Source organism: Nannobrachium achirus (genome assembly GCF_963921795.1).
Source record: "Nannobrachium achirus genome assembly, chromosome: 2".
In the NCBI taxonomy this organism is placed as follows: Eukaryota; Metazoa; Chordata; class Actinopteri; order Myctophiformes; family Myctophidae; genus Nannobrachium; species Nannobrachium achirus.
The window spans coordinates 71,236,786-71,253,926 of NC_137811.1; the positions used below are offsets into that span (position 1 = coordinate 71,236,786).

Here is a 17,141-nt window from a genome sequence, read left to right on the forward strand (position 1 = left end):
GACTATATAGGCGAATAGGCCTATATATGTTTGTATTTGTCGCATTCCTTAGACAAAGATACGATTATAGTAAATTTACTCCCATTGATCTGGAATGGCAGAATCAATCATTTATTGTAGGCCTTATTGTCTTAGGAATGCGACAAAAAAAAAAACGTAACATATTATTTTGGTGGTGAACAACTCCTTTAAAGAAATAATTTACTCAGCACATAAAAAAAAAGATAGTAGTAGTAATAATAATAATAATAATCTATCTATAAATGCGAGAAGTCTCTGCGTGTCTGCGTGTCTGCGTGTGTGTCTGTCTGTCTGTCTGTAATCCACGTATCTCGAGAACCGTTCGTCCCACCGGCTTCAGATTCGACATGCGCGTTCCCCGCCGCGGCACGGAGTGCAGTGCCGGGCCTCGACCCGACCCTACGCGCGGTTTTCCCTAACCGGCACGAAGCGTTCGGAATCTCCTTATGCTGGGCTGATTGTTGACATCAGGCTGTTCCGGAGGAAATCGGCGCACGCGCTGACTCATTGTGACATCACATCATAAAAGGCTCTGACATCACGTACGCCACATGAGTCAACAAAAAATCTCTGTGAGTGTGTATGTATGTATGTAATCCGCGTATCTCGAGAACCGTTCATCCCACCGGCACGCGCGTTCTCCATATATGGGAATAAAATGAATGCCTGTATGCGGAGCTGATGTCTGACATCAGAGTTTTCCGCAACCGGTACTGTGTGTGTAGAGATCTTCATATATGGGCATAAGTGGACAAAGACAAACAGATGGTCAAAACGGGTCCTGTGACAACAGGTATATTGGGGTTTGCATTAAAGGGTGGGGCATTCATGGGGTTTGCATTAAAGGGTGGGGCATTCATTCCCTATTTCAAATTCGGCACGCACGTTCCCCACCGCAGCAGGTAGTGCAGTGCTCGGCCTCGACCTGACCCGATACACGATTTTCTGGAACCAGCACGAAAGGTTCGGATTCTGATGTCTGACATCAGGATTTTCCGGAACTGGCACTGTGTCTGCATAGATCTCCATATATGGGCATAAAATGGATGCAGACAGACAGATACAGATTTCCATATATGGGCATAAAATGGACCCAGAACTATATCTGCAGTGATCTCCATATATGGACATAAAATGGACTCTGACAGACAGACAGATACAGATATCTCCATATATGGGCATAAATGGACACAGGCAAACAGATGGTCAAAACGGGTCCTATGACAACAGGTATAATGGGGTTTGCATCAAAGGGCGAGGCATTCATTCCCTATTTACATTGTTCCGAGTTGGCCAGGTCGCCGACTCGGGCGGCCCAGCTTCTAGTAAGGGTAATAATAATAACTGCTGTCTAGTAATAATAATAATAATAATAAAAAAAAAGAACGGTTCCCTAGTCCCTACTGCGAACCGGGTCGTTCATTTCAAAGAGCCGTTCAAAGGACTCGAATCGTTCGCGAACGTCCCACCCAGGAGGTTGTGCGCGAGCTGACAACATGGAGGTCTAGGAGAGACAGACAGCACGAGCTGCCCAACAGCCAGGAAGTCACCGTCCCTTTTCACTTTGTTTTTTTATATTTTCACCCTTTAAGTTTGGATTCTCTGGGTGTTTGGCTGCGAATTTTAATTAAAAACATGGACATGAAGAAGAGGGTCGCAGCGGAGCTGAGGAACAGGAAGCCCGCCGAGGTATTTCTAACTAAAATAACACTTATTTATTTATTTGCAGGGGATTTTTTTTTTGGGGGGGGAGGTGTTTCGCCGGATTGTGTGACATGTCGATTCCTGTAACCCTGGGGTCTTCGTTCGTCGTAATAACGTGTCAAAAAACGTCTCTTTATTGAACATAACTGGTTCAGTGTTTAAAGGTTCGTGTGTTTTAAGTAAACACGTATTTATGTGTGTGATATCATATAAACTATGGTCGCGTTTCGTGACGGTGTCCGAATTAAACGGTCCTTTTTTGTACAACAAGCGAAAAGCCACCTGGTGTCACAAGTCACAACATCGTGTAGGTCACCGTTGTCGGTGTGACACTTCGGCAAGGATGCAGCCCTGTGTGTCTCGCTGGCGGGAAGCCCGTCTGCTGTCTGTCTGTCAGTTTACTGTACTGTCTGTATGTCTGTCTGCGTGGTGATGGCTTTTAGCACTGGAGCACTTTAGTGTATCGTCTGGTGAAAACACCTACTACGTGTTAAATAGCTAGGTAGTAGCTGCTGCTAATAGCTAACTATTTTCACACCCAGATTGGTGACCTGTCCAATTCTGTGTCTCATAGGGGTCAGTGTTGATATTAAACATGAAACCCCATCATCATGTATATAATATTAAAATTGAAGATTGAATGAAAAATGCCCCTGTGCCCTTTTTAAAAACCTTTTTAGATGTAATTTACGGTAAACTATGTCTAGATAACTGCACAAAATAATGTCAGAAGAGTCACTAATAGCAGCTGGTAACTGTAGCAATGAAAATGAAGAAGGAAGGACATAATATCATTACCTAAAGCAACAACAACAACACATCTTTATAAGGTCTAAATTAGTGGTTTCCAAACGTTTTAGCTCCAAAAGAGAAATCGGACCCATCAGAACCCAAACTAGTGAAAACAGCAGATCTACAAGCTCACAACGCGTCACTTTGCACTGCATTGTGAGCTTGTAGATAGACTATTTTCACTACTTCTCTCTATTTTTTAATTTATTGGCATTTCTTTGATTTGTTTTTATTTATTTATGTCTTTAATTCATGAAAAATTGTGATTATATATTTTTAATGTTTTGAAATAATAATTAAAAATAAAATGTAGGAAGCAAAAAATTAAGGGATATTTACAAGTTGTGACCCATAAAAATCGCGACCCACTGTTTGGGAAACAGTGGTGTACATTGACAGCTGCAGCAACCACATAGCCTACTCCCAGAAGCCTTTGCAACAGCATATAGTCAGCAAACTGATTGCAACTTAACAATAATTTTCACAGCAGAGGTTTTGTCAGATAAACACAGCTGAAGTTAATGATAATTCTGTGTGTCGGCATGATATAAACTGTACAGGAGTTGTTCATTCTGGCATGGTAACACTTAAAAAAAAACAGCTTACAATTACAATGTTGGGTAACGTTCAAGGTTCAAGGTTGTGCTTTATTGTTACATCTTGTGTACATAAGGTACATAAATAAGAGTAAACCTTTATTTTGTTACAGCAGCATAGACAATTCAGTAGCTGCCAATTGACTTTATGTAAACAGCTTCACACACAGTGTATCTTCTATATACAGCAGATTAGGTACCCAGCAAACATTTTTAGGTATATTAGACGTCTAATATACGTCTAAACTTATACTAGACGTCTAAGTTTATACGTATAAAAAATGGTCTACCAGAGGTATAGATATGCATGTTTTTTAGACCTCTAAACTTAGACTAGACGTCTAATATACGTCTAATAGATGTCTAAGTTTATACCTGGGTCTAAATTTGTGAAAAAATGCAGAGCATCAGAACAGAACTCAAGCACCAGAGGCAGCGAGACAATCAGCTTTTCACTACTTTTGACGGCCCTTAAGGTCAGTTTTTCACTACATTTGCCAGCCGTTAAGGTCTAAATATAGACGTCTATTAGACGTCTAAATTTAGACCCAGGTATAAAACTTGCACATCTATACCTCTGGTAGACCATTTTTTATACGTATAAACTTAGACGTCTAGTATAAGTTGTTTAGTGGGTACAGTTTAAGCATAATGGAGTGCAAGAAAAGGACAGGAGAGGAGAAGGGGAGGTGTGAGGGACTGGGGGGGCAGAGGCTTAGCGTTTCCTTGTGTCGCCCTCAGCTGTGTTGATCTGTCAAAATATCTCCAGGGTCTAGTCTGTGTTGTCTTTGTACCGTGACAATGGAAGAAGTGTTTTAAGTGTTTCAGCTAGTGAGTGATTGTGCTGTTATTATAAATTGTGTGTAATGCAAAAAGTGATCACTGTTTTGAATTGAACTTGCAAAAATACTTTATTATAATCGTGTTAGACCTTTATCATCAAACCTTGATTATACTGAAGTATTCTTTTCAAGTTCAAGACCATGTGTCACTCACATTTTGCACTGAGCTTATTCTCCAATGCACCTGTTGCCATGACACTTAAAGGAGTAGTTCACCCCCAAAATGACTTTTTTCTTCTTCTTTTGATTACTCACGCCATGGAGACTTGAGTTCAATCATATGTTTTTGTATTTGTCACATTCCCAAGGCAAAAAACTGATTTTAGTAAATTGACCCCCATTGATTCCGGATGGGGACCCATCCGGAATCAATGGGGGTGCATTTATTGTAATACATTTTTTGTGTTAGGAATGCGACAAAAAACAAAAAATAATATTGAACTCAAGTCTCCATGGGGTGAGTAATCAATAGAAAAAAAGTCATTTTGGGGGTGAACTACTCCTTTAACTCATGCCATCGGCCTACAGTCATAATAAATAAATTGTATACAGGAATACTTTATTGCCAACAAATCCACATTAACGTCTGTCCACTGTGTCCAGACAGAATACATTTTCAGCCAGGGATCTTTGTGCACGACTCCTGATAATTCAGATCGGCTGTGTGCCTACAGGGTCTGAACTGAACATTAACACTTGCCAAGTCACAATTAAATTGGGTTGATTTTCCTGTTAGCAGGATCAATCTGGCTGCATGCCATTTCACCTCTGTCTCCACTTGACACTTTCAGTTGAATCGCTCATGGTTCCTTGCTTAATGTCCCACAGCCAGACGAGTATCTTTGTGATTTATTTAAGGCTGAAGCGTCAAGCAACAACACAATTTAGTAGTTAATTTGTTACTATTAAAGAGTTCCGACTTAAAAAAAGTCGTCTAGATATATATTTTTGTATCTATAAAAATCTATCTATCTATATAAATGGTGCATTTTATAGCGCTTTTATCCAAGGTGCTTTACATACAAATTCACACACACATTCATACACCGATGGTGGAGGAAACCATGCAAGGCACCAACCTGCTCACCGGGAGCAATTAGGGGTTCAGAGTCTTGCTCAAGGACTCTTGGACACTAACTTTGGGGGAGCCCGGGCTCAAACTGGGAACCCTCTGTGTTCCAAGACAGTTTCTCTACCCTTGAAGACCTTGAAGTAAAGTGTTGCCAAAGATGTTTTTTGAATATTTATGTCCCGCCCTCATTTATACTCTTCTCTTATCAACCAGTGCCTTATGGCTCTGTGATCAACCTCTCCTCTTGTCTATTACTCTACTCCTCACACCAGAGAGAAACCTGAGAGAATCTGTCTCAGCCTGGTAGCAGTGTTAATTTCAATGTTTTAGTCAAATATTATCATAAGATTTTAGTTGACAATATCTGCAGTTGATTTTGTTGACAAAAACATATTTTGGCAGGCCTTGATGGCATTGAAATGACAGATTTTACACGTGGTTGCATGCTGAAAATAGACGATCTACAAACTCAAGCAAGACTAGAGCCCTGCACGGGCCTGAAATGTGGGTCTGGCCGGGCCCTGGTCGGGTCCTGACGGGCTTGCAGGACTCTAAGCGAGATGTGTTTGTGTTATGAGCTTGTAGATCAGCTATTTTCAGCACGAAACACAAAAGCACACCCAAACATAATATGAATTGTCTTTTAGTTCTACTGGATCTCTTCTCCACTAGTCCCTCCCTAACATTTTAGTCTAGTTTTCATTTGTTGATGAAATTGTCCTTTTGTGTAGAACCAGGCTCTAGTTGGAGATGTTTTATTCTCAGATAGTGGAGACTGGAGATGGCTGTGCTGTGGATAACACTGTTTAAATGTTTTAATTTCAGGTAGCGGAGATGGTCGTGGATAACAGACTGTATGTTTTATTCTCAGATAGTGGAGATGGTTGTGGATAACTGCCCCTCGACAGACGGTGAGGTGGAGGGACTGACAGACGAGTACACAGACCTTCAGCTGCTCAGCATGGTCAACGCAGGACTCAACTCCCTGGCCAAACTACCCAAACTGCCCAAACTACGCAAGGTAACACACACACACACACACACACACACACACACACACACACACACACACACACTACACAAGATAGCATATTTGTATGTCACAATCTTTTTGAGATTCAGATTGAGACCAGGAGCGCTCGTTTTTGGGCACAAGGTGGAGCAAGCGGTTTTACTGAGGTTAGGTTTAGGCATAGTTTTACTGAGGTTAGGGTTAGGTTTAGGCATAGTAGCATTCACCAGGTTAGCAGTCACCAGCGTCAGACTAATGGGAACAATGAGATGATCAGCTTTTTCCAGGGACTGCCCATAAGGTGAAGTAAAACAAGCGCTCCGGTCCCAATCTTACTGGTACCTCAAACAAACTGTAACATATATATATATATATATATATATATATATACATATATATATATATATATATATATATATATATATATATATATATATATAATGTAAGTAATACTAGTAAGACACCTCTGGGTGACATGCGACGGAAGCGCCAATTATTGGCCATCTGGCCAGTAATGTATATCGGACGAGTTACCCATATAGGGAGACCCCTGGTACCCATATATGGAGATCCATGTACTGTATATGGAGATATGCTGTGAGAGCCCAAACATGCTTACTCAGTTATTAGTTATGTGAAAGTCCTGTGATGTCTATGACATCTCATGATCTGACATCATACCCTTTTATGCCCATACATGGAGATCCCTGTCTGTAGAACCAGCCTTTAGTGTGGTATTTGGCCAATGTGGCCTCCATATATGGGCATTCCCATATAAAGTCCTGTTAGATATGGGCGTAATAGCTTTAAAGCACAGCTTAAGACCTATTTTTACACTCTTGCTTTCGGGTGATTTTAAATATATATGCTTGCTATCTTTTATGTCCACCCTGTCTGTAAAATGTTTTTATTATAGAGCTCTTATGGATGTCTTTTTCTAATGCTGTTTCTTGTTTTGTTTTATTTCTATTTTTTTATTGTTTTTATTTTTTATTGTTGATCATGTGTACACATTTTTGCTCTGGAAAGCACTTTGAGCTGCATTTTATGTATGAAAGGTGCTATATAAATAAAGTTTATTATTATTATTATTATTAATATTGATGACATTAGGGAACTCCATATATGGGCATAAAAGGGATTCTGTTAGTGTGACATCACAATGAAGCCAGAGCGTGATGTCAGAGCGGCAAACCCATTATGTTAAGAGTGGTTCCCCTGACATCACAGTGACGTCAGAGCGACAAACCCATAGAACCACAGTGTCAGGCGTTATAGACAGAGATACACACAGTCGCCATAATTAATGCCCTACATTATCATACTACAGCGTCACACAAAAGCATCAAAATTATCAGAACCACAAGCTCATTTTGAGCTTATAGATCTGATACTTTTGAATTTGAATCCTGAAAAGTATCAGTTGAATTTGAATCCTGAAAAGTATCAGTTTAGTTGAAGTTTCCACCTGACAGCAACAATATGTGGTCTCTGTCGGGTGTCAAACTGATTCAAATTCCCCAAATAGCAAAAGCAACAGGATCTACAAGCTTGTGGATCGGATGCCTTTGATGCTTTTGTGTGACACAACATTTAGAATATGGAGATATAAGAGTTTCTCTGGCTGAGAGCGACGATATAATATGTTCATTCTGTTGTGTCGTCTGTTGTGTTGTATTGAAAGTATTTTGTATTTGTGTTCATGTTGACAGTTGGAGTTGAGCGACAACACCATCACCGGCGGTCTGGAGACTCTGGTAGAGAAATGTCCCAACCTCACCTACCTGAACCTGGGCGGGAACAAGGTCAAGGAGATGAGCGCTGTGGAACCTCTGGTAACCAATCACTGATCAATAACTTTTACTGACCAATCACTGACAAATAACTTTTACTGACCAATCACTCAGCCATTACCATGTCAGATGTACTGTATTTAGATTCCTGGAATCCTGGTATTCTGAACAGAACTGGTATCTTTTTGCCAGACCCATGAAATGGGTAGGCCTACATAAGCAAATGTCGGTCTGTCCGGGTTTTCTATATAAAGGGTATATATGATGATGACATGATGATGACATGCCTACAAAAGGCATGATGTCATAAATGATGATGACAGACAGGGGGTCTGGCACAACCAGGTTGACCTGGTCTAGTTTATTAGCCAGTTGTTGACCATCTATGAAGATGGCAATTGACAAGAGTAACACCTATCATTAAAACAATCATTCATTAGTGTGCAATAAGGGTTAAATTGCTTTATTGAAGCGGTGAAAGCCGCTTCCAAGGTGTTGCTTTGTCTGTCCCATGTCTGTCCCATGTCTGTCCCGTGCATGCAGAATTGAGGATTGGTCAAGCTTCACATGACAATTTGGCCCTCCAGACAAAATCATTCATTCATTCAGAATTCATGAAAATATAGAACTAAAGCACACAGAAAGTATATATCTAGAAGATAGAATGTATAGATCTAGAACACAGATTTCATAGCTCTAGAACACATAGAATAAGAATTCACTTCGAACCGAGGTTCGATTTTTTTATGAATAGTACTAATAATAATTTCTTCATCACCTCTTGTCTTGATTGCTTAAACATGACGTCATGGGCCGCTATGCTCGATAACAAGCTTGATAAGGCAAAAAGCTTATTGATACGGGGAACTCAATAAATGTGTTTTTGAGCTCCATCCCTAACCGTGTGTGTGTGTTAACGGGTGGCCGTGGTGTCCCTCCCTGCCTGCAGCAAAACCTGAAGAACCTGCGGAGTCTGGACATGTACAGCTGTGAGGTGTCCACCAGGGAGGACTACAGGGACAGCGTGTTTGAGCTGCTGCCCCAGCTCGTCTTCCTGGACGGGTACGACCAGGAGGACAACGAGGCTCCCGACTCTGAGGAGGAAGACGGTGAGAACAAATGGCCTCAACAAGTTTAACCACTTCATCCATGTTTTATAGATTGGCCATTCAATGTACAAGCTGGTAAGATTCAAGATGTACAAGCTCGTCTGGGGGTCCCTGGCACAAAACACTTTCAGGGTGGGGTCCGCGGCCAAACGCATCTATTTAGGGGTCTGCTTTCACTTTCTCCCCACCGTTTGGTGCCCTGTGCTTCAGCACGTAAAGCGTGTGCATTAATCTGGTCATGCTTTAGCATAATGTGAGTTTACTTTGTACCCCTTGTAGATTAGCTGTTTTCGACTGAGCTCACGTAGCCACTGGCTGCATGTTCGTTCGGTGTGTGTGTGTGTGTGTGTCTGTGGAGGGAGGGAGCGAGAGAGAGAGAGAGAGAGACGGAACACTAGCCCTGTTCAAGTAGGCACAGATCTCATTATTATGTTACTCAAAATGTGCACTTGCCCGGCCGGGCAACCCAGTAGTAGCAAACCTAACCTGCCAGACCTTTTTTTTTTTCTACCCCGGGCAGTCGGGCAACCGTTAGTGTCAATCCCTGCTTGACAGCGTCGGGGTGAAAGAGAGGGAGGGGGAGAGAGCGAGGGAGAGATGACGATCAATGTGAAACATGAAAGAACATCACAGTCAGGGTAGGAATTTCAGGGAGGCCACGAAGGCCATGGCCGCTGTTGCCCCTCACTTTGGCCTTGTGCCCCTCAAACCAATGGCATGACCTGAGGCCACAGTGACCTCTGGGCCACTGTGGACACTTTTTCCTCTGTCACTCTTGTCAATGTGTGGACACCGGTGTCTCTTTCTCGTCATTTAGACACCAGTGTCTTTTGTTGAGATTCTGAATTCTTAACTCGCCTGGATCAGATTGTGAATGCCATCATTTATTTATGGCACTGCAGACAGTCTACATATTAAATGTATCTTGTTTTATTTGATGGCCTTCCTGCCCTGGCATTTGGCCTTTGTGCCTTCAAAAAATGGACAAAACCCGTAGCCATTCAAATGGGTCTCAGAATTATTTTATGGGTCCCGCGACGACACACGCATTATGTATCAACGGCGAAAACATCAAAAAGGACTTTAATTTAAACAAATAGTGGCGAATAGCTACTTGTATGTAGTTAATAAAGGACAGAAGCATGGATTTACAAGACAATCTCAATCATCTCATCAATAATGCCAGAACGCACAGCTGTGGAGACTCCACCACATGCAGCTCAGCTGGTGCAGTGAAATGACTGATAGCAGGAAGGAGGATAGTGTTGTATGCATCCTGGGGATGCAGGGATGCTTAGTTTAATGAGTCCTTTATTAAAAATGTGGGCCAGGGACTCAGGATGCAGGGCTAGTAGCATCACTGAACAGTGAACACCAAAGGCCAAGTGGCCTTGCCCCTAAAATGACGAAAAGCCAGGCCAAGACACAGACTTCCTGTAATGTAATGTCCATTCGTTGTGTGTGTGTGTGTGTGTGTGTGTGTGTGTGTGTGTGTGTGTGTTTTCATGGTGATGACACAGGACCCCACGGAGGACACGAGGATGATGACGACGAGGATGAGGACGACGAAGAGGAGGGTTCTGAGGAGGAGGAGGAGGAAGAGGAGGTGGGTCTGTCCTACCTGCTGAAGGACGGCATCCAGGTGAGACACCAGAGCTCTGGGACGTCCCAGCGTGTTTTGGCAGAGCGCTTCACGTAGAGCAGGGTTCCCCCATTAGTTTTCCCCAAGGGCCGAATTATGTCTAGGGTACCAAGCTGAGGGCCACAACATTGCAGTGGGCGACGGTGGCGTTCCTGCTACTCCAGTGACAGTTCAGATATCGTCGTTGTCGTGTGAAAATCTTGTATGTCCAAAACCGTTCGTTTTGCATTTATCATTTTAAAAACGATTTAAACTAGTGAAAACAGCCGATCTACAAGCACACAACGCCTCGCGGTGCGAGGCGTTGTGTGCTTGTAGATCGGCTGTTTTCACTACTTTTGTGAGACGTCCTCGTATGATGAAGCAGGGCTTTACTTTGCGAAAGAACGTACACATTTGGAGATACGAGGTTTCCCCCCCGATAACGACGATATGCTAGTGTTGTTGCTGCTCTTATACCACCATTATTACTGGGGTTGGTGGGGGCCAGACAGTAGCCCCCCGCGGGCCGCAAATGGCCCGCGGGCCGCCTATTGGGGAACCCTGACGTAGAGAATATTTAAACTTTTAGAGAGGAGTAAAGAGGGAGAGGATCAATGTCTCTTTTGATAATAATAATTTAAAAAAAAAGTAAATGGTGCGTTTATATAGTGCCTTTATCTAAGGCTCTTTACAATAATTGTGATAATAATAATTCGACCAACCTGCTCATCAGGAGCAATTAACTCAGCGGGTGCCCACGAGGTGTCTACACGCCAATCTCTTTGATGTCTCTGGAGGCCCACGACGCGTTGACGTGTTTACTGTATTTACAGTATTAACTTTAAATCTCACCGTTTGGTTGGGGCTGCGCCTGGATGTAGCCCATTAGCCGCTAGTCGCTTCGAGTCGACGCTGAGAGCATCGCGCGGCCGTTTTTCTCCGTATACTCCAATGCATTTCCCCATCTTTAACGCCCTTTATCTCTGATGTTTGTTTTATGGCTAAAACTGTGGCGTGGTGCGGCAAAATGTCCACATTTTGATCGGCAATGAACAGCTATGATCAACACTGGCCCATAGAGTAAGTTACACAATAACATCCTGTCTGCGCTCATGTGACCAAGTGACGTCATGACGCATGCATTGACGCAGCAGGGCCGGATTCAATACAATGGTGGTGGGCCTGGGCAGTGAGAGGGGATAAATGGGGCAATCCAGGGGTTCAGAGTCTTGCTCAAGGACTCTTCGACAATAACTCTGAGGGAGCCCGTGATCGAACTGGGAACCTTCCGGTTGCCACGTGGCCGCTCTACCGCCTGAGCCACAGCCTAGGCTATTTGTCTGACTCTGAACTGTAGTAGTAGCTGTCCCAGGACCTGTGGTCTGTCCGTGTGTACAATACCGTATCTAAAATATGTCCACATAACGTATGAAATGTTCAAGTTCATTATACTGTAGTGTGCTGTAAGGCTGGGCGATATTAGGAGAACCTTCGATATTCGATAACGTTGTTGAATACCTCAATATCGATATTACTCACGATATTAATAAAAACAATTGCATTATATCGTTTTTAATGTTTTTCGGCTTTAGGTCCACTGCCTGCCTAACCCATATAATAAATAGCATATCCATGCATGCACACTGCACAGTACACATAGAATAAAGACATTAAATGCCTTATTTCCATTTTCTTTTTTTATTGAAATAACCACACCTGGTTACAGATGGACTGCTTTTATCCATGTGCTACGTGCCTGCATAGTGTGTCTATTAACCAGTAAGACTATGTATACCTCACATGTTGATACCTCGATATCGATATATTCTCAATATATATTGCCCAGCCTTAGTGTGCTGTATATAATGTGATACTAAAACATGGAGAAGGACATCAAGGACAACTGATGTTCACAGACCCACGTGAAGCCGCCGTTCTTGATGAATCTCGAGTGCCGTTTGTGTGTGTGTGTGTGTGTGTGTGTGTGTGTGTGTGTGTGTGTGTGTGTGTGTGTGTGTGTGTGTGTGTGTGTGTGTGTGTGTGTGTGTGTGTGTGTGTGTGTGTGTGTGTGTGTGTGTGTGTGTGTGTGTGTGTGTGTGTGTGTGTGTGTGTGTGTGTGTGTGTGTGTGTGTGTGTGTGTGTGTGTGTGTGTGTGTTCAGTGAGCTAACCTCACAAACCACGAGACAATATTTTTAAAAGTACGATTGTTTTATTTTAATGTATGGTGTCATTTTAACTTGATCAGGATGAAGAGGATGATGACGACTATGTAGAAGAAGACGAAGATGAGGAGGAAGAAGATGGAGTTGGTTAGTATAGACTTTTACTTGCACCGATTACTGCTGCTAATATTAATACTCCTCATCGATCAACTAATTATTTATTTTTTTAGATAGAAAATAGCTGATCTATACTTTCAGATCTGCAATTTTCACTCTGTCTGTTAATTAATGAATGTGTGTGTGTGTGTGTCTCAGACGAGGAGGATCACGGGGCAGCAGCAGTGCAGGGCGAAAAGAGGAAGAGAGACGCAGAGGATGAAGGTGACGATGATGAAGATGATGAGTGATTCTTTGATGCCCTCCACCCTTCCCTACTCGGCCCGTCAGTCAGTCAGTCAGTCAGTCAGTCTGTCAGTCTGTCAGGATGTCAGACAGTCGGCCTCGAGCCCAATTAATACGTTTGTCGCGCTGCGGTGTCTCATGCCAGAGAATAGCAGATCCACAAGCTCACAGCATTGTTTAGTTTATTTCAGTCAGATTTTTGTGGTGTCATACAAATAAACCACATTTCTGACCAAAAAGCTATAGGGCTGACGCCAGTTTTACAAAAACAGAGATGGGATGAAACATGTCAAAAGGTGCTGGAATTGGAACGGTGTTCGGCTGCCTTATCATTGGCTATGCTAGGAACCCATCTCTTTTCTCTTCTGCCATCTAATCCTGGTATTCGCCCTGTCTGAAGCAATGGGTCTATTCTGTTTGATGGTTGCTTTCCTTATCCTGTTCGCTATGTAAAGCTCTCATCATATTGAACACTTTAATTACAGATGTGACTACATATTGTAGCTTGTAGGTCTGTTATTCTCTGGCATTTCCGTTAAAACTTGGATCCCTGGCTAATACGCCTTATATGCCTTAATTCATTATAATTGCCCTCTTCAACTTAAATTAGAAATTAGAAACACCTTAAATATTGTATTTATTTTAGAAATAGTTTGTCTTTCACTCGATAGGGGGGCGCTCCTGTCGCAAGTTGATGTCATAGTTATGTACAGTACCATGTGTGCTCCAGCCCTATGGAATGCACGTGTTAACTAAAAAAAGGTTTATATAAGCATCAAAGCAATATTTTAAATAGTTTTTATTAGCACATGCATTCTACATGCCATAGGACTGGACCACACATGGACACATGACATCATCGACTTGTGACGGGAGTTGTCCCTATTGATTGGAAGATTAACTGATTCTAAAACAAATAAAAGTTTTTAAGGTTTTTTTTTTATGACAAAACGTTGTTATAGAGGGCTATTATAATGCATTAAGGCGCATAAGGCTTATTGGCTGTCTGTCTCAGTCAGTCAGTCAGTCTATCTGCTAAACCTCGCCTCTCTTCTCTTGACTAGTTGCACTGGTTCTCAAAGCCCTGTACTTGTACTGTTACTTCTAGTAGAACTACTGGGGTGCTACTGGTTGGAAGAAGAAAAGAAAAAAAAAGGATTTATATCTCCGACATTATAGATATATTTTAATAAATTATTTAAAAATTGTAAATTGGAGATGTTTAAAAAAAAAAATGTAAATCGTCAGTCAGCTTCCTGGTGCTGCGTTTACGCCGGCAGATGCAGAAGATGCAAAAGCTACACTAGAATATTTGTGGCTTTGCATCTTGGAAGCCCGAAGTTGAAACTCGAAGCTCAACTTGTTTTTGTAACTTTTTTGTAGCGGCTGCAAACGTGGGCTGTATCTTTGTACCTTCATGTCGCTGAGCTTCCATTGGGGGAAAAAGAAGGGTGGCCTGTAGGGATGGAACGATACGCCATATTATCGTTTATATCATGATAAAAAACTCTCACGATAATCGTATTGTGGAGATTTAATTTATCGCGATATCATCCTCCGTCATGCACTGGGATCAATTCACCTTTTTGTTGGCCGAGCTGCATATCCGGTACCACTTAAACCCTCTATAATTGGTAAAAGGTACTTATAATATACGTACTTGATAGTCTTTTTTTCACTCTCTATCAAATCTCTTTGCCAAAAAATAGCCGATCTACAAGCTCACCACGTTTTGTGAGCTTGTAGATCAGCTATTTTTTGGCAAATGTTCCGCCCCAGGATAATGGATTTTGATTATCGCGATAATATCGTAAATCGCGATTTCTTTTGTCACAATGATCGTGATGTGAAATGTTCATATCGTCCCATCCCTAGTGGCCTGTAGCTGCCGGTGTGAACGCAGCAGTGGTTTAAACCAGGGGTCTTCAACAGGGGGTCCTCAGAGTTACTACAGGGGGGGGGGGCAAATCTCGCATTCCTATTCTGAGGAGAACTTTAGCATATAGTTCTACCGATTCTTGTAGATCGTCTATTTTTGGCAAATAGGTTTGTTGTAGAAAAAAAGAAGATCAGACCAAGTACAGAAAGGTCAAATTTACTAAGTATCGACGATTTTAAGTGGTTAAATGTCTGAAAAAACACATTAACATCAATCCAACATACGTCGTTGTTGGGTGGAAACCTTGTATGTCCAAAACCGTTTGTTTTGTATTTATCATTTTTAAAATGATTTAAACTAGTGAAAACAGCCGATCTACAAGCACACAACGCCTCGCACCGCGAGGCGTTGTGTGCTTGTAGATCAGCTGTTTTCACTACTTTTGTGTGATGGCCTTGTGTGATGAAGCAGTGCTTTACTTTGCGAAAAAACTTACACTTTTGAGACTTGGAGATACAAGGTTTCTGCCCGACAGTGACGATATGCTGATGACAGTGCTGTCAAGTCGATTAAAATCTACAACACAATTTTATACAATATGTAATGGGGGGGGGGGGGGGGGGGTCCCTGCTTTATCTCCCTCTCAGCTAAGGGGTCCTTGGCCTGAAAACGTTGAAGACCCCTGCTTTAAACGTTCGGCAACGTTTTGAGGCGTTTCTTCTTGGTTTAGCAGCATTTACAGAAGCTGTCAGTTTGTTGTTCAATTCTCAGATTGTCAAGTTGTTCCGTCATCTCCACCCCGGGAATTCAACTAGCAACCAACCTCTCTCCTACAACCCCCCCCCCCCCCCCCCCTCCCCTTTCTCTGCCGTTTTCTAAGTCCTGTTTAAATCCCTGTTTCTATGACGACTTGTAAATAGAAGTGATGTCATCTTTTCTGTGTAGGATTTCTTTTTTCTTTTTTTTTTATGGTTTTAGTTAAATTTTCGGTCGTTTTGGGGTTGTGTGTTATAAATATCTGAGTGTTTTGTTTTTTGGAATAAAAGAAAAAAGAGAACTGAATTCCGGTTTTGTGTTTTAAATGTAAGGAGGGCAGCCAGGCAGCATTCAAACTTCAAATCAAATCAAACTTTATTTATAAAGCACATTTAAAAACGACAGTGTCGACCAAAGTGCTGTACAACAGGAGAAAACAGTGCAACAAGAAAACAACAACAATACACCAAAAATTAAAAAAAATACAATTTAAACAGACCAAAAGAAGTGAACAAGTTGAAAAAGTGAGTCTTGAGGAGGGACCTGACATGCAGGGGAAGGTCGTTGGTGAACTTGGACCGGGTGCCAACCAACCAATAGGACGGAGGCACGTGGACCCCCAGATATTTGTAGTTGTAGCTTGTAGTTTTCTTTCTAAATTGTAAATGGTGCATTTATATAGCGCTTTTATCCAAGGCGCTTTACATAGATTGTGCATTACATTCACCCTTTCACACACATTCATTCATGCACCGGTGGCGGAGCAAACCATGCAAGGCACCAACCTACTCACCGGGAGCAATTAGGGGTTCAGAGTCTTGCTCAAGGACTCATCGACATTAACTCAGGGGGAGCCCGGATTCGAACTGGGAACCCTTCGTGCTCTAATAGCGGTTTCTCTACCCCTGAGCTATGCCGCCCCTAGAGTGTGGAAGGAACACGTTATTTGCTTGCTAAGCTATTAGATAGTAGACTAGCACATAATCGATGGCAAATGTTTTAATCACTGCTATAAAAGTTGAAGATTTGTGCATAACAACTGCATACTGACAGAACTGCACATGTAATCAGATGTTGTACACTGAGGCCCCGTCCAGACGACAACGGATTATTTTTCACCGGGGAGGTAAAACCACGAACACCCATGGGTGTCCACATGCAGACGCATGCAAACGGAGGACTAGCCGAATAGTTTCCAAAACTCCGGCTGCAGTGCATTTATGTTACCCGGGCGTATTTCTTTTGCCTTGTGGACACCGTAAACGGAGAAATTCTTTGCTTGCATGCTTACGTCACGTTGTGCTCCTCGCCTCCTCCTCCTTGCTATGAGAGAATCCCGTGGCGGTCTCAGTGTAGAATATCCATATTTATGAGCG

The 17,141-nt window shown here is 42.3% G+C and overlaps 1 protein-coding gene across 1 annotated transcript; it reads left to right on the forward strand.

Annotated features, from left to right (window-relative positions):
* The first annotated feature begins 1,531 nt into the window (after nucleotides 1-1,531).
* Nucleotides 1,532-15,332, forward strand: LOC308280148 (acidic leucine-rich nuclear phosphoprotein 32 family member D-like). The gene is made up of 7 exons (XM_080720409.1): nucleotides 1,532-1,710; nucleotides 5,899-6,048; nucleotides 7,752-7,874; nucleotides 8,782-8,941; nucleotides 10,462-10,583; nucleotides 12,812-12,875; nucleotides 13,044-15,332. The coding sequence occupies exons 1-7, from the start codon at nucleotides 1,657-1,659 to the stop codon at nucleotides 13,133-13,135; spliced, it is 765 nt and encodes a 254-aa protein (XP_080576535.1). The 5' UTR covers nucleotides 1,532-1,656; the 3' UTR covers nucleotides 13,136-15,332.
* The last annotated feature ends 1,809 nt before the right edge of the window (nucleotides 15,333-17,141 follow it).

Coding starts and splice junctions, on each gene's coding strand:
- LOC308280148 (XM_080720409.1), top strand. CDS start 1,657: ATGGACATGAAGAAGAGGGTCGCAGCGGAGCTGAGGAACAGGAAGCCC. Junction 10,584..12,811: donor TGCTGAAGGACGGCATCCAG/GTGAGACACCAG, acceptor TAACTTGATCAG/GATGAAGAGGATGATGACGA. Junction 12,876..13,043: donor GGAGGAAGAAGATGGAGTTG/GTTAGTATAGAC, acceptor TGTGTGTCTCAG/ACGAGGAGGATCACGGGGCA.